This window comes from Phyllobates terribilis, unplaced genomic scaffold (genome assembly GCF_046119375.1).
Source record: "Phyllobates terribilis strain yellow unplaced genomic scaffold, ASM4611937v1 Scaffold_9__5_contigs__length_417890890, whole genome shotgun sequence".
NCBI lineage: Eukaryota > Metazoa > Chordata > Amphibia > Anura > Dendrobatidae > Phyllobates > Phyllobates terribilis.
In genome coordinates this window covers 138,299,768-138,327,227 of record NW_027362769.1, presented here as the reverse complement: position 1 = coordinate 138,327,227, position 27,460 = coordinate 138,299,768, and the positions used below count along the sequence as shown (strand labels likewise).

Sequence of the window (27,460 nt, the reverse complement as noted above, 5' to 3'; positions counted from 1 at the left end):
ATTTACATACAGAAAAGCTAAACAAAAGCCATCATTAACACCTAAACAGAGAAAAACAAGGTTACAATGGGCTAAGGAAAAGCAATCGTGGACTGTGGATGACTGGATGAAAGTCATATTCAGTGATGAATCGCGAATCTGCATTGGGCAAGGTGATGATGCTGGAACTTTTGTTTGGTACCGTTCCAATGAGATGTATAAAGATGACTGCATGAAGAGAACATGCAAATTTCCACAGTCATTGATGATATGGGGCTGCATGTCAAGTAAAGGCACTGGGGAGATGGCTGTCATTACATCTTCAATAAGTGCCCAAGTTTACATTGATATTTTGGACAGTTTTCTTATCCCATCAATTGAAAGGATGTTTGTGGATGATGACATCATTTTTCAAGATGATACTGCATCCTGCCATAGAGCAAAAACTGTGAAAACATTCCTTGAAAGAAGACACATAAGGTCAATGTCATGGCCTGAAAATAGTCCGGATCTCAATCCAATTGAAAATCTTTGGGGGAAGTTGAAGAAAATGGTCCATGACAAGGCTCCAACCTGCAAAGCTGATCTGGCAACAGCAATCAGAGAAAGTTGGAGCCAGATTGATGAAGAGTACTGTTTGTCACTCATTAAGTCCATGCCTCAGAGACTGCAAGCTGTTATTAAAGCCAGAGGTGGTGCAACAAAATGCTAGTGATGTTTAGGAGTGTTCTTTTGTGTGTTTGTTTTTCATGATTCCATAATTTTTTCCTCAGAATTTAGTGATTCCATAATTTTTTCCCTCTGCTTGGTCTGAATAAAATTACCCTTACTGAGTACCACATTTTTTATCTTGATTTCTTTTAGTGTTTCTTAAAGCCCTAAAGTTGCCATTTGAAATGACTTTAGTTTTGTGCCATGTCTGTGATCTGATTTTTTAATGTGTTAATTCATAGTTTTGATGCCTTCAGTGTGAATGTACAATTTTCAAAGTCATGAAAATACAGAAAAATCTTTAAATGAGAAGGTGTGTCCAAACTTTTGGTCTGTACTGTATATATATGTATATATATATACATATATATATATAATAAAAAATCGCAGCACTCCCATTTTTAAAGGGTGCAGAATTTGTATTTATTCAAAGCCCATTGCCAATTTTTATTAGAAGGATAGATAGATAGAGAGATAGATAGATAGATAGATAGATAGATAGATAGATAGATAGATAATATCACCAGGTACCTTTGGACAAATCCATTTATTTGAGCTTTGCTCATAGTCACATATTGATATAATTGATATGTTCTGTATTCTTGTCACCCACTGTACACTGACTCTCTCATCCAGTATCCACGTCACCCAGCTGAAGCAGTATTCACTGTGGATGAAGCATACATATATTAATATATATCAACAGCCTGTAATAGATAGATTATAGATAGATAGATGGATGGATAGATAGATGGATGGATGGATGGATAGATAGATAGATAGATAGATAGATAGATAGATAGATAGATAGATAGATAGATAGATAGATAGATAGATAGATAGATAGATAGATAGATAGATTTTTCTAATTACCTTGAAGCAATGAGTGAAGGTACAGGCACTTGCATTTTGGTATATGATGGATCATCAACTTTTACAATAAAAACTTTGACCTCTGGATTTTTCGCTCCTGCCTTTTATTGATAGAAATATAGATATTTATAGTATCTTTATGCATGTTTCTCCTTTACCTATTGTTGAGCACATATTCTGTATAATAGATCCCATTAGCTGAGTTTTTAATATGTGCAACCTTTTCCCACCTGTTTCAATAAAAAACTGAAAAACTGTGGCTACAACCCCCCCAGGTCTTACATTTACTTTATTAGTGTGCTCATATACTTTAGAAAAAAATCTGAAAAAAGTAATTTCTTTGTTCAGGAACTGAGAAGCTACTATTGGTGTCTCACCGTTGAGAACTTATGGATGCCAAGTTCAGCTGAAAGTGCATGTGTATCTGAGGACGAAGACATATATCAGACGACAGATATTGATTGTGCATGGCCGGCTTTATTCTAGGCAGATTTAGTTGGAAAACCTTTGAGGTTTCTGAATATTTAGAGAGAAAAATTGCCTCAAGATAATCAGACGAGATTTTTATCAATAGTTTTATTACTAACACAATCCACTTTTTACCTGCACAAAATATACTTTTTTTTCACTGTACTATGAAAAAAAGTCTAAACTCAGGAACTGAAAATTTCAAATAGAAGCTAAAATTCACTGTATGATATTGTACAGGTGCATCTCACTAAATTAGAATATCAACAAAAAGTTAATTTATTTCAGTTCTTCAATACAAAAAGTGAAACTCCTATATTATATAGAGTCATTACAGACAGAGTGATCTATTTGATGTGATTATTTCTGTTAATGTTGATGATTATGGCTTACAGCCAATGAAAACACAAAAGTCATTATCTCAGTAAATTAGAATACTTTATAACAACAGCTTGATAAATGTTTTTAAAATCTGAAATGTTGTCCTACTGAAATGTATGTTCAGTAAATGCCCTCAATACTTGGTCGGGGCTCCTTTTGCATCAATTACTGCATCAATGCGGCAATGTGGCATGGAGGCGATCAGCCTGTGGCCCTGCTGAGGTGTTATGGAAGCCCAGGTTGCTTTGATAGCAGCCTTCAGCTCGTCTGCATTCTTGGGTCTGGTGTCTCTCATCTTCCTCTTGACAATACCCCATAGATTCTCTATAATAGATTCTCTATGGGGTTAAGGTCAGGCGAGTTTGCTGCCAATCAAGCACAGTGATATTGTTGTGTGTAAACCAGGTATTGGTACTTTTGGCAGTGTGGACAGGGGCCAAGTCCTGCTGGAGAATGACATTTCCATCTCCAAAAAGCTTGTCGGCAGAGGGAAGCATGAAGTGCTCTACAATTTCCTGGTAGATGGCTGCGCTGACTTTGGTCTTGATAAAACACAGTGGACCTACACCAGCAGATGACATGGCCCCCCAAACCATCACTGATTGTGGAAACTTCACACTAGACCTCCAGCAGCTTGGATTGTGGCCTCTCCACTCTTCCTCCAGACTCTGGGGCCTTGTGGAGTGTGTCAGTGACTGCCTTCTGGACATCTGTCAAGTCAGCAGTTTTCCCCATGATTGTGGAGCCTACTGAAACAGACTAAGGGACCTTTTTAATCGCTGTTTTTTGTTAATTATTTTAATTTACTGAGATAATGACTTTTGTGTTTTCATTGACTGTAAGCCATAATCATCAACATTAACAGAAATAAACACTTGAAATAGATCACTCTGTTTGTAATGACTCTATATAATATAGGAGTTTCACTTTTTGCATTGAAGAACTGAAATAAATTAACTTTTTGATGATATTCTAATTTAGTGAGATGCACCTGTATATAGTACATGGCCATAATAATGCTGTATATATGTATCGATCATTTACCTTTGGATATGGTATTTTGACAGTTTTTGGATACTGGTCTTCACCATAGAGAGAATATTCTATTAGAGGAACATCTTTATCGTTAAACTGGACAAAGGCAATAAACTTGCTATTTGGAGACCACCAGATAGCGTACTTGGACCCCAGCATTTCTTCTAAAATAAAGAAAATATTTTTAAAAAAATATAAAGGGGTATTCCCACATCATTTAACACCTATCAAAAAATGATAAGGGTATGATTGCTGGGGTACAACCACTAGGACCCTCACTGATTTTGAGAATGGGGAACCCCCTTTGTGAACGGAGCAGTAGTATATACTGTACGTGTGACCACCAGTTCTCCACCAAGCATTTGTATGGAACTGATAGTTTCCAGCAAGGAGGAAAAACAATTGGATGGATAGTTGATCTCTGGACACTTCTCATGAGTGGCCTCAAATGACTGTAATAATCAAACCCCTAATTAAATAACTATTTGAACAGTATTGAAACGAGGCCCCTATGAGACACTTGTTCCCATCACTAAAGGCACCTATACACATTAGTCTAAATTTATCCGAACTTGGTGATATCTGTGGGATCAGCCGACAGTCTAATATGTATGGGGGCCTCCCGACTCTCCCCAGACACATGATGTCTGGGTAAAGAAGGATTGGGCTGATTTTCAACCACCAATCCTTTAGTTCTCCAGGAGATAAGTCACAGCGAGAGGAGTCAGGTTCTCTCATAGAGAACTGAGAATTGCTCGGCCAAGTTACAAGAGTCGGGAGAGAGCGCTGTCAAAGATGTAAATCCTATATAAATCAGGCTCCTATCAAGAACAAACAAGATATCATAATGACTTACCTTCATAGACCCAGTCTGGAATTCCATTAAATATTTCATCTTCTTTCCCATCACTGGTTATTTGAATGGATGATTGTCCAGGTTCATGTCTTAAATAAATATTATTATCCACAACATACACCTAAAAAGAAGAAAAGAAAAGAAATTTGTTTTTTTAAATGACATTAAATGAAAATTAATATTCTATAGCAGAATAAATAAAAAAATTGAAACTGTATTGTAATTTTTTTGATTATGCTTTACACAAGTTTATGACTGTTGCATCATCAGTTATTGATGCCAACAAAAAAAAATGAAATGGATTATTTTGCTTATAGTCATCTGTTATCTGTGGTTAACAGGTATGAGTTTTGTTCTGTATTCCCCCATTACTTAGACATGCCGCAAACTCCCCTCTCCTCCAAGGAAGTCCTATTTGTGTTCTTTGAAAAAGTTTATGTTAACGCTTATGTTAAAGGCTATGTTATGTCCATCAACTGTGCCGGAGTGGGGTGCCAAGGGCCCACCAGTAACCAACTCCAGGGCCCCACTGTTCAGCTACATACAAATGTGACATTATCCTCAATCACAAATGTATATAACAATGAACTGGGTAGATTGGTAAATGAATAAGATGCCTACTTTGTCTGTACATAGTGATTCAGGTATATTGTGCCAAGTACTGCTCATATAAGAGGGTGGTGCCCCACACCTACAGAGGGGCCCACCGGAAGATTCTCCTGCTCTTTGGTGGGCCAGTCCAAGCCTGTCCGTCGCCCTTCGATTTCATGACATTTTTACCTACCACCTATGCTCATCGGATCCAAGAAGTTCTCCTCTTTACTATCACTATGTCTTATTTATAGAGTCCTACGCTATTATGTCTGCTAGGTGAACTAGCTACATTTCTTCTCTGATCACCTTGTTATCTTTTTCTTTTAGTCTATAATGCTGTGTTTTTTTTATGCCTATATCATCTTGGTGAGCTATATGTTATGTTTCACTTTTATAACCTCTACTTTTATATGATTCGTTTACTCTTTTTCGTTAAAGTTAAAAATGATCCATTTTAGCCTTCCTCCCATGAATAATGGCCAAACTTTGATTTTATTTAAATCTCTACAAGCTCCAAGTTTAATGGAACCATCCATAATACGGCACCCAAAGATGTTTATAGGGCCCTACTGTCCCTCCATATTCCTGCAATTTTATACATATGTTTTTATAGGTATAAATGATATACAGTAACTCCAAGTCATGCACCATCAAATACCATACATAGTGCCATATGGAGTGGTTAAAGAGAACCTGTCACCGAGTCAAAAGTGGCCAGTGTTTGCTCTTATTTTGTTCCTTCTGCTAACCAGAATATTCTGTATTTTTATAGTTTTTTTTAAACATGATACAGTTCCAGAAATATGAGCCCTTTTATTTGGTGCTAATGCCTATGATTTTTACCAAGGTAGCGATGCTTACAAGATTACCTGGGGGAATAAGGCTGCTGCATAATTACCCTGTCAACATTGACGCCTTGATAAAGACCATAACAATTAGCACTCATTAAAAAGGCCCGTATGTGTGGAAAAGTATGGTGGATTTAAAAAAACATAGATTATTTGGGGGAGCATCAGGACTGAAATAACATTTTAAAAATGGCCATTTTGACCTGGTGACAGGTCCTCTTTAAGGACCTATAGTAAGGAGTGGTAGGGATGCTTATGATACCATCCAAGCCTAAATGGATCAAATAAAAAAAAAACATTTGTTCCAAACATATGGTGGTGACATTTTTATACACAGGGTCAAAGATATAAGAAATAAAAATTTTAAATTTAAATTGTATTCCATTTACATCTTTGACTTCTATAGATGGTCAATTAGTGACACATGGAAATGAAAGAAATATACAAAAATATTTGTGACATTCATTTTGAAAAGGAATATTAAACAGTTGGGATACTTTTGTAAAATATTGGATAATCTCTGAAAATAAGTTTGATTTTAGCCGTACATATACAGTCTGGTGAGTGCAATATATCAAGTCAGCACTCGTATGAAAATCTGAAAATGTTCTCCTGCCAATTCTAGCTGAAGTGTATAACAATCACTGTCCCTATACATTGCAGACTGCTTATGTAACTTCATTTTTGGCACAAAGTGACAACTACATAAACTTAACGCTAATCTCCAAATCATATGACACGCCCCCTGGGCCGTGGGGTACTCGGCAGCCGGGCCTCTGGTTGCTTGGGGGATATCACGGTAGCTGGCCTGGTCCGTGACCCAGGGCGGTCAGTAAAAAGAGGGGATAGATTTATAGGGAATTTGGAAAGTTCGTGACACCACCTGTGGAATGCGGCTAAAGGGTGCCGCCGCTGCAGAGCAGTTCTCTGGAGCTGGTGATACGGCAGCAGGGATAGTGTGGCTCTCCACAGGTAGAGCTAGCTCCAGGGCAGCGGTGTAATGGATGGTGGTGCAGGGGAGAGATGGCAGGACGGTCCTGGAGGAAAGACGGACACTCACACGGGGGTAAGCTTCAGTACCTTTACTGATGGTGATGCAGGCACGGTCCAGGGTACTCCGGACGAAGGGCGCACTTCTGGACTCTCCCCAGTGAGCGGGTATAGGGCCTCCTGATCCGTGGCTTTATTCTCTAAGCTTCTGGCCTGCCTGAAACTAGGCCTAGCTTGGTTACTGTCTCTCCTTGCACCTGCTGACCTGGTGGTAGGGCCTTCTCTTTGGAGATCACTTTCCCTGGACGCTGGGGTCTCCGTGACTCCTAGCCCTGGTACTGCAATCAGCATTTGGTGAACCTGGGACCTGTAGTCCTCCAGGGGTTCTGGTGGTTCCTACTTGGTATTAAGGGTCCCTGTAGGTATGGACCCGGTGTCCGGTATATATATCGGGGTGAGCCTGGTATGCTCCTCTGCCCCCTCGCTACTTCTTCCTTCTCCTCTCGCCTTCGGCCACACTCAGGGCCCTCACTAGGCCTTCACACGTGCTGTAGGCCTTGGCTCACCTAAGCTCAGCAGCCAGCTTGCTGCCTCTTCGCTGCTCTCTGAGCGTCAGCACGCTCTCAGACTCCCTCTCAGTCTGACTCCAAACACTAAACTCCCTGAGCTGCCTGGCTCCACCCTCCCTATATAAGTCCCTAACGGGCTCCCTCTGCTGGTCTGAGGTGGTAGGGTGGAGGTGTGTGAATGTGTGAGGGCCTCTAGTGGAGAAGTCCATCCATGCACCCTTCTGGGTTCTGTGGCACCAATGCGCAGCAGGGCGCCACACATATGCAATGTGAAATAAATGGGGGAACGGATAGGGGGCTTCATCAGAGAAAATAATGATATTTCATCCTCTGGAGTCCAATCCCCTTCCGTTAAAGTTATTCCATCTGATGAAGCCCCCTTCAGACTGTTTGGGACATCTGGAAAAATAATTGAAGAAAAGGTGAGTGCGACCATGGTTCCTGTTGTCAGTCAACTGTGAAGCCTCCTGAGATAATTTATGTGTTGGGGCTTTTCATCCATTGAGAGGGTTCACTCATAATTTTTCCTAAGATCACTGCCATGAATAAAGAATGGGATCTAAACCTCCTCCAACAGTAGCTTCTCCCAACGATCCGGGATCAATTTGATGACGAACAATGCTTTTTCCAGCATGATGAAGACCATGTCACAAGACAAAAGTGATAGCAAAGTGGCTGGGAGAGCAAACATTGAAATATTGGATCCATGGCGGGGTAACTACCCAGATCTCAGTCCCACAATCCCATTTAAAACTTGTGGGGTTGTGGTAAATCCTCAAAAAACACGTGGACAAACAAAAACATACACAAAATATTAATCTCCAAGTACTGATCAGGCAACAATGGGTCGTTGGACCAGAAACTGATATCAAGAATGTCAGGAAAAAAATCCAGAAGTGTTGAAAACTCAGCTTCAACACTGTAAATATTGAGTCTTTACATAAACTTGATGTATTTGTCAACAAAAGTGTAAAAACTTACGAAATGTTTCTAACCATAGAAACATGTTCCTAATAGATCTAAAAACACTGAAGCCTTAAATGTTATGAAAATCTAAATTTATGCCAGTATCAAAACTTTTGGCCATGACTATATAGTCAAATTTTCATTTTAGCCCACTTTAAAATTCTACTTACCAATTTGTGGCCAGCTGGTGACCAAGATATGTGTTGAATGTTATGAGGTAGTTCACTGGTTTTTATAAATACTCTATAAAATAGATTAAAAAAATGGTATCACTGACAGACATATAAAATGTATTATGAAATATTTCCATAGAGTGAAAAAAAACAAAAAAAACAGCAATACCGACCCATTTTCTATATCATAAATGTTGTATGTTGCCGTATAAGAGTATCTCCATTCCTGAAAAGATATTAAAAGGAAACGTGATTATTATTATTATTATTATTATGTCAATAACATTTTTTTTCCAGAATACAAAGAGGAAAATCATATATTTTAGTGTATTTTACTATACATATTAATTAGTTTCGATTTTCGAACTTACTGTGAGATCAAAGCCTCATAAAAGAGACAATTCCAACTGAAATAAGAATTTTACAAATTTGTAAAATTTCGTTTGCTGCAAATGTGGTTTGAAGGAGTTGTCCACTATTTTGATATTGATGATCTGTCATGCTAGGTATGGAAAGGACCCAGCATATGAGGGAAAAAGGGAGGGAAGCCCAGCAACTAGGGAAAGAGGGAGTGGAGACCCCTAGGTAGATCTTAGAACACCCTGGCTCTACTATCACCCCTAAATAGGTTCCTCACCTATCGCCGAGCAGGATACCTAATCCCTGACTGACCCTAGAGCTAGGCCCTAGGTAGGGAGGGGAAGGGGTGAGCACTAGTCAGCCCCACTGCAACAAAAGACAAACAAGGTAAACAGACAAGAGGATACACTTAGCTTTGAGAAGACACCAGAGCGATCACGACAATGATCACAAAGGAAATCCAAGAAGAAACTAGCCAACTGCTAGAACTACAGGCCTGAACAGAGGAAAATGCTTCTATCACCGGCGATTCTCTGGAGAGACTGGGTGTTATTTATAAGCCCAGCAAGGGTGTGTTAATTAGCAGCAGAAAGGAGAGATTACCGATGGGTCCTAAAGAGGGAAAGATGGTGAAAGGATGAAGAAGGTGTCGGCAGAGTCAAGCGCAGTGACCTTCTACAGCCGAATCCAGAATGACTGTCACCCGACACACCCGTAACTTGACGTATCTAATAGCTAGTTATCAATATAAGATATTGGTGGATCTGACATTCAGCAGTCCCACTGATCAGCTGTTATCAGTGACTGGATGTAAACAGTGTATGGAGCAGAACCGCACAGCACTGCTAAATGGCTCATCTCCTATTCAATTGACCACCCACCGATCCATCCTAAAGGTAGGTCATCAATATCAAAATAGTGGACAACTGCTTTAAACCTGCAGCTAAAATTAACTTTTATCATGGTAGGGATGATCTCCCATCCATCCCACAAAAATCATACACCTGGAAGTAGATCTTGAAAGGGTTGTCTCATGAAGAAGGCATATATTAGGTCATTTAGACACCAAAGACAGGGTACCCTTTTTGGACCACCTTCTTTCTCTCTATGAGCTGTGGTTCCTGCTCTGGAGGAATCAAGCAATCCTTGTATTGCCCATCAGGATTGCACAAAGCCAGGGTTCTAAATTATGACTCCACTCTGAGTGCCTGCACTATGTGGTATGCAAAATCAACCAGAATTTAGGCAAAATTTACAATTATGATTGGAAATACACTTTTAGCAAGGTACATTAAGTTGTAACTATCTCAGCATATTTGTATAAAACGGCTTTACATTTAAGGAAGAAATCCAACCATAGATGATCTTCAGACATGTAAAACTGCATTCGAACAGTCATGATGTAGCAAAATTTGAGTGTCCATATTACAGTGGTTACAACCAGGTTTCCGGGAGATAGGCTAGACTAAACTTTAACCACTATAGAAGCCTGCAATGATCTGATTTCAGTTAATTTGAGCAGTCAGAGATTAAGTAAGTGAAACATGATAGTGGATCACATTAATGGAGTCAGTGAGTTTGGACTACTTCTAAAATTTGGGAAATATGGCCTGTGGCTCTTTAAAGAAACAATAACTCTCTTTTCTTCTGTGAGTTTTTGGTTTTTGGAATCTTTAGCACAACATTCTAGAGTTGGCCACACACACTGGATGAAAGTTGTAAACCCAGAAGATTTTGGCAGGATTGGATGATTATCTAATGGACACGTAAGTCTCCTGACTCTTCAGTAATGTCAGATGTTAGGGGAAAAAAAAAGAAAGAACTTGTTGGATTTTGACATTGCTACTGAAGATAAGCGTTTTGGCCTCAACTTCCATAATTTCTCAATTTAAAAATAAAACATGTAGTCATCAAAAAATGGTGAAATTGGAAGAAGTATGGACAGTTTAGGTTAATTTTCCACCTGGTTGGCTTAGCATTACATTGCGTATTTCACATGAATTGTTTTTCATATTACTCTCAGTCCTGGCATCTATACAAGTGGTTTTCTATTAACTACACATTTAAATGACATTAGCAGACAACATCTTTGGCTAAACATCTTAAAGCGACTCCACCTAAACTGAGCTTCAAGAGACTCCATTGTGGACCAGAGGTTACTCCTCTCATAAAATGCATTACAGACCTACTGTATTTGACACACACTGTGATGAGCTCATGCTAAGTTTTTGTACTTTTATGTGGAATTATTTTGTTTTAATTCTCAGAGCAACATATAATCATGAGAAAAACTAAGTACTCCTCTAAAGTCTACGGCTTTACATATTAGGACATCATTTAAAAAAATCTGGTCCTAGAATGTCTTAAACTTAGGAAAATACACCCTTAGATGAAGAAACAACACATGACATACTACATCATTATTTATTTAACTAAAACTAAGCCAAAAATGCAGAATTAATGTGGGAAAAATGAAGTACATCCTTACTGTTTCCATAGAAATTAAGACGGTAAGTAGCAGTCAGGAGCAGCTAATCAAATGATCTTAAATAATTGTTCATCAACAAGTATGATCACCTCAATAAAAGCAGAAGTTTTGACAGTTTCCTGATCAGGTACATTCAGCCATGCATTATAACAATGCAATGGAGGAAAGACATCATGATTCTATGTGGGAAAAAGACTTGGGTATACTAATAGATCACAGACTGCACATGAGTCAACAGTGTGATGCAGCAGCAAAAAAGGCAAACACAGTTCTGGGATGTATTTAGAGAAGCATAGAGTCTAGATCACGTGAAGTAATTATCCACCTTTACTCCTCCTTGGTCAGATCTCCTATGGAATACTGTGTCCAGTTCTGGGCACCACATTTTGAAAAGACATTGAAAAACGGGAGCAAGTTCAAAGAAGAGATACCAGGATGGTGAGCGGACTGCAAACTATGTCCTACGAGGAACGGTTAAAGGAGCTGGGAATGTTTAGCTTGCAAAAAAAAAGAATAAGAGGAGACTTAATAGCTGCCTACAAATATCTGAAGGGATGTCTCAGCGTAAAGGTATCATCCTTATTCTCATTTTCACATGGAAACAGAAGAAGCAATGGAATGAAACTGAAAGGGAGAAGATACAGATTAGATATTAGAAAAAACTTGGGTGATCAATGAGTGGAACAGGCTGCCCTGAGAAGTGGTGAGTTCTCCTTCAATGGAAGTATTCAAACAGAGGCTGGACAGACATCTGTCTGAGATGGTTTAGTGAATCCTGCGATGAGAAGGGGGTTGGACACGATGACCCTGGAGGTCCCTTCCAACTCTAATATTCTATGATCTTAGAGAAGCAATTATTGCTGCTCATCAATCTGGGATCTGGAAAGAGTTACAATGCAATTTGCAAACAATTTAGAGTAAAACATTGTTAACCAATTTACTATTACAATGTATAAGTAGCATTTGTTCATATTTTATTTCCACAATTATCTACAGAACATTTGAAATAATTATTAAGAACAGTCATTTATTTCAGATTACTTTGAAATAAATGCAAAAAATAATATCTTTAGGTGATGTCTCCGTTTCTGGAAAGACATCTCCCTCTGGTGTATTATTTCACTAATGCAATGTTGATTCCTCAGTTACTGTAATATTTCATTGCAAAGTCTTAGCTTTTAGTTAATGGACATTCTATATTTGATGTTTCCATCCATCAGTAACATTTTTAACTATAAAGGCTTTGTCCACTACTATACTTTATTTTACAAATGAGTCCATAGTGGCTTTAAAATAAAAAAAAAAAAAAAAATGTACTCACATACTACCCCCATAATTCATGCTCATGTGCCTTGTTCTGTGATCTCCACTGGGAACATCAAAACATCAGATGACCACTGCAGCCAGTCACTGTTTGCCTGCAGTGGTGAGCTTCATCTGATCCAGAAGAGAGAGCTAAGAGACTTCAGTTTTTGAACGGAATGTAACATGACCAATGTAAATGTAGCGCCCCGTGGGTTCGGTCGCTACAGGGGTATTGCACCTCAACCAGAGGTGTGATATCCCACTCCCGGGTAAGGATGGTGTGTGGACCGGGACTCAGTTAGCTGCATGCATCACACGCACCCCATTTCCAGGGGACAGTTCAACGGTGCTCCCATTAGTACAGTAATGCAGGCACGATAGAACATGTCCCTGGCTGGAGTGGGGAGGGGGGAGGAAAACCCAGTGATGTAGGAGCAGGAGGGGACGGTTTCTGGGCATAGGTAGGAGCCCTTTGGTTGCAAGTCACCTGGACTCATACACAGAGAGGGAGGTATAAGAAGTGGGCACCATCTTAGTTCTGGGTTCAGTTCAGTCAGTGGAGTGAGAGAAGGAGCTCAGCCAGAGAGGGCTGACAGGGAGCTGTGGCTCAGTCTGGGCCCAGCTCCACGAGGCAGGCCTAGGGTGAAGGACGGAGCCAGAAGAGAGGAACAGAAACAGAAAGGAAAAGAAAGGAACAGAAACAGAAAGGAACAGCAAAGAAAGAGAAGTACCCAAAGTGTAGAAAGGCCCAGAGACACGAAGGCGGAAGGAACCCTAAGGACCCAGGAGATTACGGGTGACGGGTTGGCAGAACAGGGTACCGGATCCCAAGTTGGTGGAGGTGACTAATCCTTAACCAAGAACTGGTGGTCGTGATCATTTACTGGTGCGACCCCTCACTACACCTACTAGGAAGGCACACCACATAGGGTCAGGGAAGTGGACACCTAGTCCTCCCAGGAGAAGACCCGAGGCAGCTAGACAGAGGTAGTGTCACTGGTGGGGCACGGCTGACGAAAGGATAGAAGGGAGTCCTGTGCCACACTCCGGAAATACCTGGGGGTTGGCCGAGCCCCCTGCCTGGTGGACGCAGCACGGCTCGGGCGGTCCTACCTGTGCACAAGTGACCTGGATGAGAACTGTGAGTAAAGAACCTGAACTGCAACACCTTGTCTCTGTGCTTTCTCACCGCGTCAGCACTACTAGTGCTGGGACTCCCGTGCACCATCACTCCCATCGTTTACACTTACTGCCCTGAGGCTGTACTCCTCCCGTGGGGAGTTATCCCATTCTCTGCTGTGCACACAACACCAGTCTCAGCGGTCTGCCTTGCAGCGGCGGTACACCTTGACCGCGATCCACGGGTGGCGTAGTCGGACATTAAACCACATAAATAGACTGCCACTGGTTTGACCACCCTGAGCCACGGGACCGGGTCGCCGCCACGGTGACTACAACCCCCAGCATCCACAAAAAGGGCCCGGTTCCGGGTTCCCCACGCGGCCCAGGGGGCGAGTTATAAACATACCAAAACAGGAAGCAAGGAGGCCGGCGGGGTACACAGGTAGCCGTGCAGAGGAATGGCGGGGTGTCGTAGATGAGATTGCATTTTTTTTTTCATTTTAGGATTATCCTTGGCCTATTGAAAAATGCTTACCAAAATTGTATTTTTTCAGTTGTTCTACAGTTTTCCTCAACTCCTCTTTTGACAAAACAGATCATAATATTAGCGGGGGCATGTGAACACTCCTTTCACTCAATAAAACACCTAAACTACAGCAAGTCCTCTTCTAACTCGACCCACAAAAAGACCATAAAATCATAGAATGTGCAACTAGTGTGTAACTAGAGGCACAGACTTCAGTCAAACCCTGAAATCAGAATCGAATGTTTGCCCACAATGGGGGAAAAAAAGTATTTATATATGCAAATGTAGCACCCTGAGGATTCGGCTGCTACAGGGGTATTGCACCTCAACCCAGAGGTGTGATATTCCACTCCCGGGTAAGGATGGAGTGTGGAACTGAGCTCGGTAGGCTGCATGCACTACATACATCCCATTTCCGAGGAACAGACCAACGGTACTCCCACTTAGAAATGTGCAGGTACGACCGAGTCTGTTCCTGGCTGGAGTGGGAGGGGGGGTGGTACATCCCAAGTAGTGTAGGGGCAGATAGGGGGAGCAGCCTGGGTAAAGATAGGAGCTCATTGGGTGCTGGTCACCTGAGCTCACACATAGAGGGTGTATATAAGGTGGGCACCATCAAAGAACAGGGTCAGTCTGCTGTAGAGGAGGAGTGAGTCAGCCTTTTGCAAAGAGTCTGTTGGAGAGCAGAAGAGCAGAGCAGAGAAGCCTGAGCCAGAGTGAGAGAGGAGAAGAAAGAGAGACCCAGAGGGGGAAGCAGAAGAGAGGACTCTAAGACCCCAAATCCAATCCACGGGTGAAGAGTCGGCATCAGGGTACCGGAACCCAAGCTGGTGGGGGCAAAAACACACCCCAGCCAGAGACCGGAGGCCGTGGGCAGCGTCTGCCACGGCCACCCACCATATCCACCACGAAGGCATACCACGTGGAGGGTCAGGGAACCCAAGGCCAAGGGTCTCCCAACAGAAGGCCCGAGGGAGCTGGACCTGGGTGGATCAATAGTGGGGACGGCCAGAGAAAGGACAGAAGGAGAGCTCAGGGTCACGCTCCGGACTCGCTTGGGGGTTGGCTGGATCCAGGACCTGGTGGATGCAGCACGGCTCGGGAGGTCACTTGAAGCTGGAGTGACCGGAACATCAGCAGTGAGTAAATACCCTTAACTGCATAACCCGACTCTGTCTTCCTTTAACACCTATGCTGCACCACCACAACCCCCATCCTCTGCACCTGACCCCCTGAGGCTATACCCCACCCGTTGGGGGTTATACCATCACCAGCTGCACCTACACCATCAGCCTCAGCGGACCCTGCTGCAGCGGCGGCCATAGTGACCGCAATACAACGGGTGGCGTAGTCGACAATAAAGAACTTAATAACATCTGTAGGACTGCCACATACAACTGAGTTTGACACCCTGGGCACGGACCGGGTCACCGCCACTCGGAAGACTACAACTCCCATCTGATCCGGCTCCGGATATTCCCCCTAAAGAATATGGCCCAGGGGGCGCGTCACATTTACTACAATATTAACAATATTACCAGACTTTTTAAGAAAAAAGTACTTGGACATTTCTATACATAGATACTGCACAATATTCTCTATATGTGTAATCCTGTGAGACATTGAATTGCAAAAATAAAATTACTTTTTTGTAATCACTTTCGAGGGCAGCAAATTTTCTATCTGGAGATATGAAATAATTTGTAGCATTCACATCGTCCTGTAAAAAGATGGAAATTAGAAATGATTAATTTTGTTTTTTTTTTGTCATAGATAGATACTATTTATTATCTGTCTGTCTAATTATCATATATATATCATCTAGAGATCAATCTACAGGTGCTTCTCATTAAATTAGAATATCATCAAAAAGTTAATTTATTTCAGTTCTTCAATGCAAAAAGTGAAACTCATATATTATATAGAGTCATTACAGACAGAGTGATCTATTTCAAGTGTTTATTTCTGTTAATGTTGATGATTATGGCTTACAGCCAATGAAAACACAAAAGTCATTATCTCAGTAGATTAGAATAATTAACAAAAAACACCTGCAAAGGCTTCCTAAGCAGTTTCAGTAGGCTCCATCTATCTATAAATATGAGATAGATTGATAGATGATAGATAGATAGATAGATAGATAGATATGAGATAGATGGACATATAGATAATAGATAGATAGATATGAGATATATAGATAGATAGATAGATAGATAGATAGATAGATAGATAGATAGAAAGATAGATAGATAGATAGATAAGCAGTAATTAATTAATCCATATATTGGCTTCGTACTTACAAATGTTGTATTCTTCAAAATCGTGGATGTCCTACCAGTATCCATATTAAAAACTAGGACATTTCCATCTTCATTTCTGTGAATATATTCATTTTCTGTATAAAACACAAGGTGAATTTTATAATAAAAACACAAATAAACAAAAAATCTTTTACATTCTGTTCTATAGCCCATACAGGTGTACATACACACAGCGGTTACATGGATTGACATAAAACGCATGTTCAGTAGTGACCAATTTGCATGAGATCGCTGTTCCTTACCTGCTAATATGGTTCCATTACGAGTCCATTTTATGGACATAAAGCCCAAACCTTCCATATTTCTGTTGGACTGGACATAAATCACGAGAGCTAAGATGCAATATCAGGCACAACTTGTGGATTGTTGTGTTTTTAAAAGAAAGTAATCATGTTTCAAAAAATAAACTTTACACAGGATGATGATTGTCACGAAAGGAATTATTCATACAAACACTAAAACTCAGTCAATGTCCTGTGTTAACATGCCCAGCAATCAAACAATAAAATGCTCATTTTATCCAGGCATAAACCATACAGTGCCTACAAGTAGTATTCAACCCCCTGCAGATTTAGCTGGTTTGATAAGATGCAAATAAGTTAGAGCCTTCAAACTGCAAACGAGAGTAGGTTTTATGAACAGAAGCATAAATCTTACAAACCAAAAAGTTATGTTGCTCAGTTGAATTTTATTAAATTTTAAACATAAAAGTGTGGGTCAATTATTATACAACCCCTATGTTTAATATTTTGTGGAATAACCCTTGTTTGCAATTACAGCTAATAATCGTCTTTTATAAGACCTGATCAGGCCGGCACAGGTCTGTGGAGTTTTCTTGGCCCACTCCTCCATGCAGATCTTCTCCAAGTTATCTAGGTTCTTTGGGTGTCTCATGTGGACTTTATTCTTGAGCTCCTTCCACAAGTTTTCAATTGGGTTAAGGTCAGGAGACTGACTAGGCCACTCCAACACCTTGACTTTTTCCTTCTTGAACCAGGCCTTGGTTTTCTTGGCTGTGTGCTTTGGGTCGTTGTCTTGTTGGAAGATGAAATTACGACCCATCTTAAGATCCTTGATGGAGGAGCGGAGCTTCTTGGCCAAAATCTCCAGGTAGGCCGTGCTATCCATCTTCCCATGGATGTGGACCAGATGGCCAGGCCCCTTGGCTGAGAAACAGCCCCACAGCATGATGCTGCCACCACCATGCTTGACTGTAGGGATGGTATTCTTGGGGTCGTATGCAGTGCCATCCAGTCTCCAAACGTCACGTGTGTGGTTGGCACCAAAGATCTCGATCTTGGTCTCATCAGACCATAGAACCTTGAACCAGTCTGTCTCAGAGTCCTCCAAGTGATCATGAGCAAACTGTAGAAGAGCCTTGACATGACGCTTTGAAAGTAAAGGTACCTTACGGGCTCGTCTGGAACGGAGACCATTGCGGTGGAGTACGTTACTTATGGTATTGACTGAAACCAATGTCCCCACTGCCATGAGATCTTCCCGGAGCTCCTTCCTTGTTGTCCTTGGGTTAGCCTTGACTCTTCGGACAAGCCTGGCCTCGGCACGGGAGGACACCTTCAAAGGCTGTCCAGGCCGTGGAAGGCTAACAGTAGTTCCATAAGCCTTCCACTTACGGATGATGCTCCCAACAGTGGAGACAGGTAGGCCCAACTCCTTGGAAAGGGTTTTGTACCCCTTGCCAGCCTTGTGACCCTCCACAATCTTGTCTCTGATGGCCTTGGAATGCTCCTTTGTCTTTCCCATGTTGACCATGTCTGAGTGCTGTTCACAAGTTTGGGGAGGGTCTTAAATAGTCAGAAAAGGCTGGCAAAAGAGATCTTTAATCCACACATGTGAAGCTCATTATTCTTGGTGCCTGAACAACTTCTTAATACTTTAGGGGGACCAAACAGAATTCTTGTGGTTTGAGGGGTTGAATAATAAATGACACTCTGAATTAACTTTTAAAGTTTAAAAAAAAAAAAAAAACAACAACAATATTTGTTGCAGTGCATTTCCCACTTCCAGGCTGATCTACAGTACAAATGTCACAATGCCAAGTTAATTCCGCATGTGTCAACCAGCTAAATCTGCAGGGGGTTGAATACTACTTGTAGGCACTGTATATCAAGGGTCCTCAAACTACGGCCCGCGGGCCACATGCGGCCCGCGGAGGACTTTCATTCGGCCCGCCGGGCTATGGGCGGAGGAGAGGAGAGCGGTGCCATTGCCCGCCCTTCCCCCCACTTGCTCAGGGCCCCGGCAGGCAGATACTTACCTCTCCCCGTGCCTCTGCAGATCCGCTGTCTTCCGTGCTCTGCGCTTCCTGTGACGTCTCAGGTCGGAGGGCGCGGTGATGTCTTTACACCGCGCCCTCCCGAGTGCTGTCACAGGCAGCGCAGAGCGGGACAACGCAGCTGCGACGCTGGAGTCCAGACCAGAGCAGCGGCAGCAGGTGAGAATTGAGGTGAGTATTGGATTTTTTTTTAATGTATGGAGGCATAGGTCATTATATGGAGGGTGACATCCTGCAAGGGGTATAACATGGGGGGGTGACATCCTGCATGGGGTATAATATGGGGGGGTGACATCCTGCATGGGGCATTATATGGGGGGAAAGGGACATCCTGCATGGGGCATAATATGGAGGGGGGGTGACATGCTGCATGGGGCATAATATGGGGGGGGTGACATGCTGCATGGGGCATTATATGGGGGGGTGACATCCTGCATGGGGCATAATATGGGGGGTGACATCTTGCATGTGGCATTATATGGGGGGGGTGACATGCTGCATGGGGCATAATATGGGGGGGTGACATCCTGCATGTGGCATTATATGGGGGGGTGACATGCTGCATGGGGCATTATATGGGGGGGTGACATGCTGCATGGGGCATTATATGGGGGTGACATGCTGCATGGGGCATTATATGGGGGGGTGACATGCTGCATGGGGCATTATATGGGGGGGTGGCATACAGCATGGGGCATTATAAGGGGGGAACAGCCTGCATGGGGCATTATAAGGGGGGGAACAGCCTGCATATGGCATTATAAGGGGGAAACAGCCTGCCTATTGGGAACATTTACCTGCCCATTGAGGACCTATGCTGCCTATTGGGGACCTTTGCCGCCTATTGGGGATATTTACTGCCTATTGGGGATATTTACCTGCCTATTGGGGACATTTACCTGCCTATTGGGGATATTTACCTGCCTATTGGGGACCTATGCTGCCTATTGGGTACATTTACCTGCCTATTGGGGATCTATGCTGCCTATTGGGTACAGTTACCTACCTATTGAAATACCGGTTGATTTAACTTTACTTGTTCTTCATTTTAAATATTGTATTTGTTCCTGTATTGTTTTTTTTACTTCAAAATAAGATGTGTGCATAGGAATTTGTTCATAGTTTTTTTTAAAAACTATATTCCGGCCCTCCAATGGTCTGAGGGACTGTGAACTGGCCCCCTGTTTAAAAAGTTTGAGGACCCCTGCCATATATACTGTATATACAGGGGCGTAATCAGAGGCCAGCAGCTGACGTCGGTGTGCACGTGACTGGGGCACATGGCAGCCACATCATGCGCATCCGTCGCTTGCACACTGAAGTCAGCTGTCAACTTCAGAACAGAGTGCCGTGCAGCGGGGGAGCGGAGGGAAGGTGAGTAGAATCAGTTATTTTTTCTATGCATTAAAAAACAGAAGCAGAATAGGGGACATACATACCAGGATGGGGGATATATATCAGGATGGGGGACAAATATACTAGGATGGGGGACATATATACCAGGATGGGGGACATACAGTATATACCAGGATGGGGAACATATATACCAGGATGGGGGACATATATATCAGGATGGGGGACATATATGACAGGATGGAGGATACATATACCAGGATGGGGGATATATATACCAGGATGGGGGATATATATACCAGGATGGGGGACATATATGACAGGATGGGGGATATATATGACAGGATGGGGGATATATATACCAGGATGGGGGATATCTATATCAGGATGGGGGATATATATGCCAGGATGGGAGACATATATACCAGGATGGGGGACATATAAACCAGGATGGGGGATATATATACCAAAATGGGGCCACGATAAGAGATATATAAACCAGGATGGGGGATATACAGTACAGACCAAAAGTTTGGACACACCTTCTCATTTAAAGATTTTTCTGTATTTTCATGACTATGAAAATTGTACATTCACACTGAAGGCATCAAAACTATGAATTAACACATGTGGAATTATATACTTAGCAAAAAAGTGTGAAACAACTGAAAATATGTCTTATATTCTAGGTTCTTCAAAGTAGCCACCTTTTGCATTGATGACTGCTTTGCACACTCTTGGCATTCTCTTGATGAGCTTCAAGAGGTAGTCACCGGAAATGGTCTTCCAACAATCTTGAAGGAGTTCCCAGAGATGCTTAGCACTTGTTGGCCCTTTTGCCTTCACTCTGCGGTCCAGCTCACCCCAAACCATCTCGATTGGGTTCAGGTCTGGTGACTGTGGAGGCTAGGTTATCTGGTGTAGCACCCCATCACTCTCCTTCTTGGTCAAATAGCCCTTACACAGCCTGGAGGTGTGTTTGGGGTCATTGTCCTGTTGAAAAATAAATGATGGTCCAACTAAACACAAACCGGATGGAATAGCATGCCGCTGCAAGATGCTGTGGTAGCCATGCTGGTTCAGTATGCCTTCAATTAAGAATAAATCCCCAACAGTGTCACCAGCAAAGCATCCCCACACCATCACACCTCCTCCTCCATGCTTCACGGTGGGAACCAGGCATGTAGAGTCCATCCGTTCACCTTTTCTGCATCGCACAAAGACAAAGTGGTTGGAACCAAAGATCTCAAATTTGGACTCATCAGACCAAAGCACAGATTTCCACTGGTCTAATGTCCATTTCTTGTGTTCTTTAGCCCAAACAAGTCTTTTCTGCTTGTTGCCTGTCCTTAGCAGTGGTTTCCTAGCAGCTTTTTTACCATGAAGGCCTGCTGCACAAAGTCACCTCTTAACAGTTGTTGTAGAGATGTGTCTGCTGCTAGAACTCTGTGTGGCATTGACCTGGTCTCTAAGCTGAGCTGCTGTTAACCTGCTGAGGCTGGTGACTCGGATAAACTTATCCTCAGAAGCAGAGGTGACTCATGGTCTTCCTTTCCTGGGGCGGTCCTCATGTAAGCCAATTTCTTTGTAGCACTTGATGGGTTTTGCAACTGCACTTGGGGACACTTTCAAAGTTTGCCCAATTTTTCGGACTGACTGACCTTCATTTCTTAAAGTAATGATGGCCACTCATTTTTCTTTACTTAGCTGCTTTTTTCTTGCCATAATACAAATTCTAACAGTTTATTCAGTAGGACTATCAGCTGTGTATCCACCTGACTTCTGCACAACACAACTGATGGTCCCAACCGCATTTATAAGGCAAGAAATCCCACTTATTAAACCTGACAGGGCACACATGTGAAGTGAATACTATTTCCAGTGACTACCTCTTGAAGCTCATCACCAGAATGCCAAGAGTGTGCAAAGCAGTCATCAAAGCAAAAGGTGGCTACTTCGAAGAACCTAGAATATAAGACATATTTTCAGTTGTTTCACACTTTTTTGTTAAGTATATAATTCCACATGTGTTAATTCATAGTTTTGATGCCTTCAGTGTGAATGTACAATTTTCAAAGTCATGAAAATACAGAAAAATCTTTAAATGAGGTGTGTCCAAACTTTTGGTCTGTACTGTATATACCACGATGGGGCGAGAAAGGGGAACATGTATACCAGGATGGAGGACATGTATATATACCAAGATGGGGCCAGGATGAGGGACATATATGCCAGGATGGATGACATATATACTAGGATAGGCACAGGATGGGGGACAAATATAAAAGGAAGGAGCCCAAGATAGGGGACATTACTACATAATGGAGAGGGGTGCAATCTGTATGATCATATATTTAGAATGCTCCAAGGGCCCATACATCTGACCAACATGCGGAGGGAGGGGACCAACCTTGCCCCGGGGCCCATTGGACTCTAGTTACGCCACTGTATACATATAATATAAAGTGTACAGCAAAAGAGGAAATGAACAATCAATTGAACCTTCATCATGATTATTGTTACATGAAAATCAATGAATGCAGATCGACTTCCTATATCATCGATCGGCGCCTGTTTGGGCATATGTCACATACTCACCTGCCCCTGTTACTTCTCCAAACATCTCTGCCACTATGATGGATAGATCTCTGTACAATCATAGGGTAAAATTAGGGAACCCCCTTGATCCTGCTAACCAGAAGGACTGGGGCCAAGCTTTACTGTAGTAACTGGAAATGAGTTTTGGGATTGTTTACATGCAGTTTATTTTTTTTTTATTTTAGTTTTTTTTCCAGTTACTGTGGCGCCCCTGAGGGTTCAGTCGCCACAGGGGTACTGCACCTCAGATAGAGGTGTGGTATCTCCTCTTCTAGGTAAGGATGGAGCATTTCTCGGGACCCTACTTTACTACTCAACACTACACCACGCCTGTCCTGCAGGGGGCCTAAATACACCAGGGTGCTGCCCTGGTCCGGGATAGAGGAGATGGGGGGAACCAAAGATAGGGGGAACCATGTAGTGGGTGAAGGTGGAGGACACACTTTTAGGAAGCACTTATAGCAACATATATATCCAACGGCCATCTTTAGTTCAAGGTCTTTGATTGTGGTCTTCTGTCAGGGTCCAGCAAGAGGCTGTAGCTGGCGGAAGGTTCGTGGTCCTCGTACGCCGGCCTTGAGACGAGGAGCGGGTCAGTGTTAACCACTGTCTCTACCCGGTCAAGGTCCTGACCTAAGAAGGCCTTGGAGGGGAGCGGAGGAGATAGGCTCCACAGGCAAAAGGATCCCAGGGGGATACGGACGGAGCGGAGTCGCCACCTGTATTCTTTATTCTGGCCTAGTCAGAGGGATGCAAGAGGGGTGACCGGCCCCCGATATCTCACTTTGTTACTTCACGTCTCAGTCAGAAAAGCCCGGAGGCTTAGTGGATCCCAGGGGGGTACGGATGGAGCGGAGTCATCACCTGTATCTCTCACACTGCGTTTATCCAGTGGGACCCAGCCTTACACCAAGTTCAAACCACACACAGTCAGGAGAAGACTTAGTGGGAGAACTTACCAAGGAGAGGAACACACACCAGAGGGGTCTCGACAGGTGCTCCTGATCTACCTGGGAAGTGCTGAACCCCCTTCCCGGTGGCCGTAGTAGGCCGTGTGTAGCAGAGAGAAGCTTTGCGGCTAAAGTTCATCTAAAGTGAGTAAAGAACCGGATGACTTCACATACTGCCTCAGCCTGTTATTTCCTGCGCGGCACTGCACCCACCATCCCTTCTCACACTGCCCTGAGGCCTGCTCCGCCTGCGGGGAGCTGTTCCATCTTAGCTGCCCATAACACCAGCCTCAGTGGACTGTTGCAGCGCAGGTGGCCCTCACCAGAAACCACAGGTGGCGTAGTCGAGCAAAACACTCATCCTAAAAGAAGCCCATTATTTTCATATGACAGCTCTGGGCACGGAACGGGTCTAGGCCACGACTGCATCCCCCGCAACACCTACACTGACCCGGCTCCGAGTAACCCCATTTCCCAGGGAGGGCGAGGCGTCACATTACCTACTATAGAAATTTAAGTTAGTAAATTCTGATGCTGAAATGATTTCTGTAGTGTATCATTAATGATATAATATGATCTCATTAGTCCTGAATGTGAACTTTGTATGTATAGAGCAGAGGGACTAGGAGGAGGTGCTGCATTCATTTACCCAGAGAATATAAAAAATATTAAAAAATATTTATCAAAATGTATCAAAATCTGGGGCTAAATGAAGTACCTGCATTTGAAGATTTAAATTACCAAATGCAATTTCAACATTTTATTAAAAAAAAATATAATAATAACTAATTTCTTATGCAGTTCTTCACCTTGAAAACTGCAGACACTATCCATGAGTAATTTACAGAATATTTGGTTCCACATTTAAGAGGTGTAAAGCTGGTTGTACATATTATAGTGTTGGAAGAATCAGACTTCTATCTAATGTTTTATGGGGTCTCCTGACTCTCCTCCTATGTCAGATGTTAGGAAAAGAAGGATAGAGCGTGTTGTATTTTACCATTCCTCTATTCCCAACTGGAGAAAACATCCACCAAACACTTCACCTCCTTCTTATTCTCCATTGAAATAAACATGCATGTTTATGGTGGTGGAGTTCTTCCTCGGCGTCCTTCCCAGCCCTGAGCTTAGACTACCCTGAGGCGTATTACCCTATAAAATAGGCACTCATATGTTTTCAGTGGGAAGAGAGGAGAAAGCCGCTGCCAGATTCTTCTGGCAACAGCTCATCTCCCCTGAAAACAAAAGAATCTAGCTTTGAAATTCCAAAGGCCGATCTGTTGAGGAAGAGTTGAGAGGTCCCGATACCCATCAGAAGGCTGCCCATTCCAGACAAAAATGGCAGCTTCAGAGAATTCAGATAGGCTTCATTCTTGTAATTGATGGGAGTCCCAGTGCTTAGATAGATAGATAGATAGATAGATAGATAATAGATGGATAGATAATAGATAGATAGATAGATAGATAGATAGATAGATAGATAGATAGATAGAGGGATAGATAGATAGATAGATATGGGATAGATAGATAGATAGATAGATAGATAGATAGATAGATAGATAGATGTTGTGGGCTCTTTTCATGTGATTGGAGGGAGTCCCAGTGCAAACCTCCATACTCACTGGCAATCAGACCCCACAATACAAGTAGCAAGAATGAAGGCAGTATGTCATTCAATAAAACGTAGAAAAATATTTATTCCTTGTCCAAGATATGCAACGTTTCGGCTTTAACACTGAGCCTTTCTCAGAATAGATAAAGGGAAGAGATAGTAGATAGACAGACAGACAGGCAGAGATATAGAGATAGATAGATAGATAGATAGATAGATAGATAGATAGATATAGAGATAGATAGATAGATAGATAATAGATAGATGATAGAGATAGATATATAGATAGATAGATGATAGATAATAGATGATAGATAGAGATAGATGAATAGATAGATAGATAGATAGATAGATAGATAGATAGATAGATAGATGGTGGTGGTATTGCATCTCTATGAATCAGAAGGACTTACTTCAATTCCTACATGACCTGACAGAAGCAGGTTGGAAATTAGTGTCCTAAAGGATAATTACAATGGTAAACCTTAATAATGTAAATTGGAGTCCATTCCTTCCATTCTGTTGATTGATCTTCAGGAGCACGCTGCTCTCCTGCCTCAAGGCTTACCATTTGCTGGGGGACGTTGCACCGCTAATGATTGACAGTTCGGACCAGCAGCATTTCTAAGCCGCTGGTCCAAAATGTTTACTCTTCCATGCTGCAAACAGAGGTAGCTTTGTCTTTGCAGCATCAAAGGAGCACAGAGCCATCTCCGGGCAGCTTCAGAGGAGGGCTTCCAAACTGTGTAACAAAGAGCTTGCATGCGCTGTCTCCTTGCCTCGGAAACTGGCCACTGCTGATAAGACTCCTGTAGTGGCGGGTATAACCTATGCAAGGAGAGGGGGGAATATGAGCTCACCACGCTGTGCCATCTCTTGATCCTGGTTCAAGTCTCTGTGGCGCAGGTCCTTCTTGTGAAGTTCAGCCGAAGATCAATAGAAAAAGGAAAATTCGGTAAGTCCAGCCGACAATATATAAAATATCAAGCTTTATTAGGGTTTCATTAAAAACATGGTATCCAGCGGTGTATTAAAAAACCTAACGTGCTTCTGGCGTGCAAGTGCCCTTAGTCATAGGAGGGTGATTGCACGCCAGAAACACGTCAGGTTTTTTAATACAACGGTGGATTCCATGTTTTTAATGAAACCCTTATAAAGCTTGATATTTTATATATTGTTGGCTGGACGTGCAGAATTTTCATTTTCCCTATAACCTATTTCCTATAAATTAAAAAATCCCTCCATTTTTGAGAACGGAGATTATTTTTAATAAGAGGTCAATTCAATTGTATAGTTGGTTCAATTGTATAGTTTACCCATGTATGATGATGAGAAAACCATTGTAAAAGAAAGCCTCCACCAGTCGATATATTTTATATCCCACTACTGTCTGGTTGGGATGAAGATGGTGCCAACCACCGTAAACTGGCATTTCTATTGTATAGTCGGATACCATATTTGCACCTGCTGCTTGTCCTTTGCGTTGGCAGTAAACTGGGACCTGGAAAAATACCGTATCTATTCCAGAAAAAATGAATTTTCTGAGATTTGTTCTCATTAGGGGTGCTAATAGCATCATGATAAAAATGCTCTTTACTGGAGAAAATCCCAAAACGGAATGTCCCAAACGTGAGCGAGAGAGGAAACGTTCCCACACTGCTTCAATTTTTATGTAAAGGTTTGGTCGCAATATCCAATATTTATCTTCAGCCTCAAGAACAGATGTAAAATCTCAGTTTGGTTCCATGCCAGGGAAATTACCACATGTGCTAACTGCACTAAAACATATGTATTTACTTAGGAAATGTCTATAATGTAAATTAATAACTGGAGATATACTCCTAGAAGGGCATGTTCATCTATTTATTAGCACCTAGTTTATCAAACTGAACATCTGTTATTGTCAGAAATCTGCAAAAATAAATTTGAACATAATCCAGGTTTATAAAAGATAACAGTTTACATTTTACTAAAATCTCAATAAGCTCTCCTGTTGTCTTCACTTCTTTTATATGAGCCATAGATAAAAACATGTGGCAGACAGAGGGAGATGAAGATAGATAGCTAGATAGGTAGATAGAAGGCA

General features: G+C 42.2%; 1 protein-coding gene across 1 annotated transcript in view; it reads right to left on the bottom strand.

Moving 5' to 3' along the window:
- Positions 1–27,460, bottom strand: part of FAP (fibroblast activation protein alpha) — a 195,649-nt gene that overhangs the window by 98,687 nt on the left and 69,502 nt on the right. Inside the window, exons 4-11 of the mRNA XM_073647054.1 lie at positions 16,545–16,639; positions 15,890–15,964; positions 8,617–8,669; positions 8,441–8,513; positions 4,304–4,424; positions 3,457–3,611; positions 1,564–1,664; positions 1,222–1,357 (exon numbers count right to left, since the gene is read on the bottom strand). Of these exons, the coding sequence (XP_073503155.1) occupies positions 1,222–1,357; positions 1,564–1,664; positions 3,457–3,611; positions 4,304–4,424; positions 8,441–8,513; positions 8,617–8,669; positions 15,890–15,964; positions 16,545–16,639 (809 nt within the window). The remainder of the gene's footprint in view (positions 1–1,221; positions 1,358–1,563; positions 1,665–3,456; positions 3,612–4,303; positions 4,425–8,440; positions 8,514–8,616; positions 8,670–15,889; positions 15,965–16,544; positions 16,640–27,460) is intronic.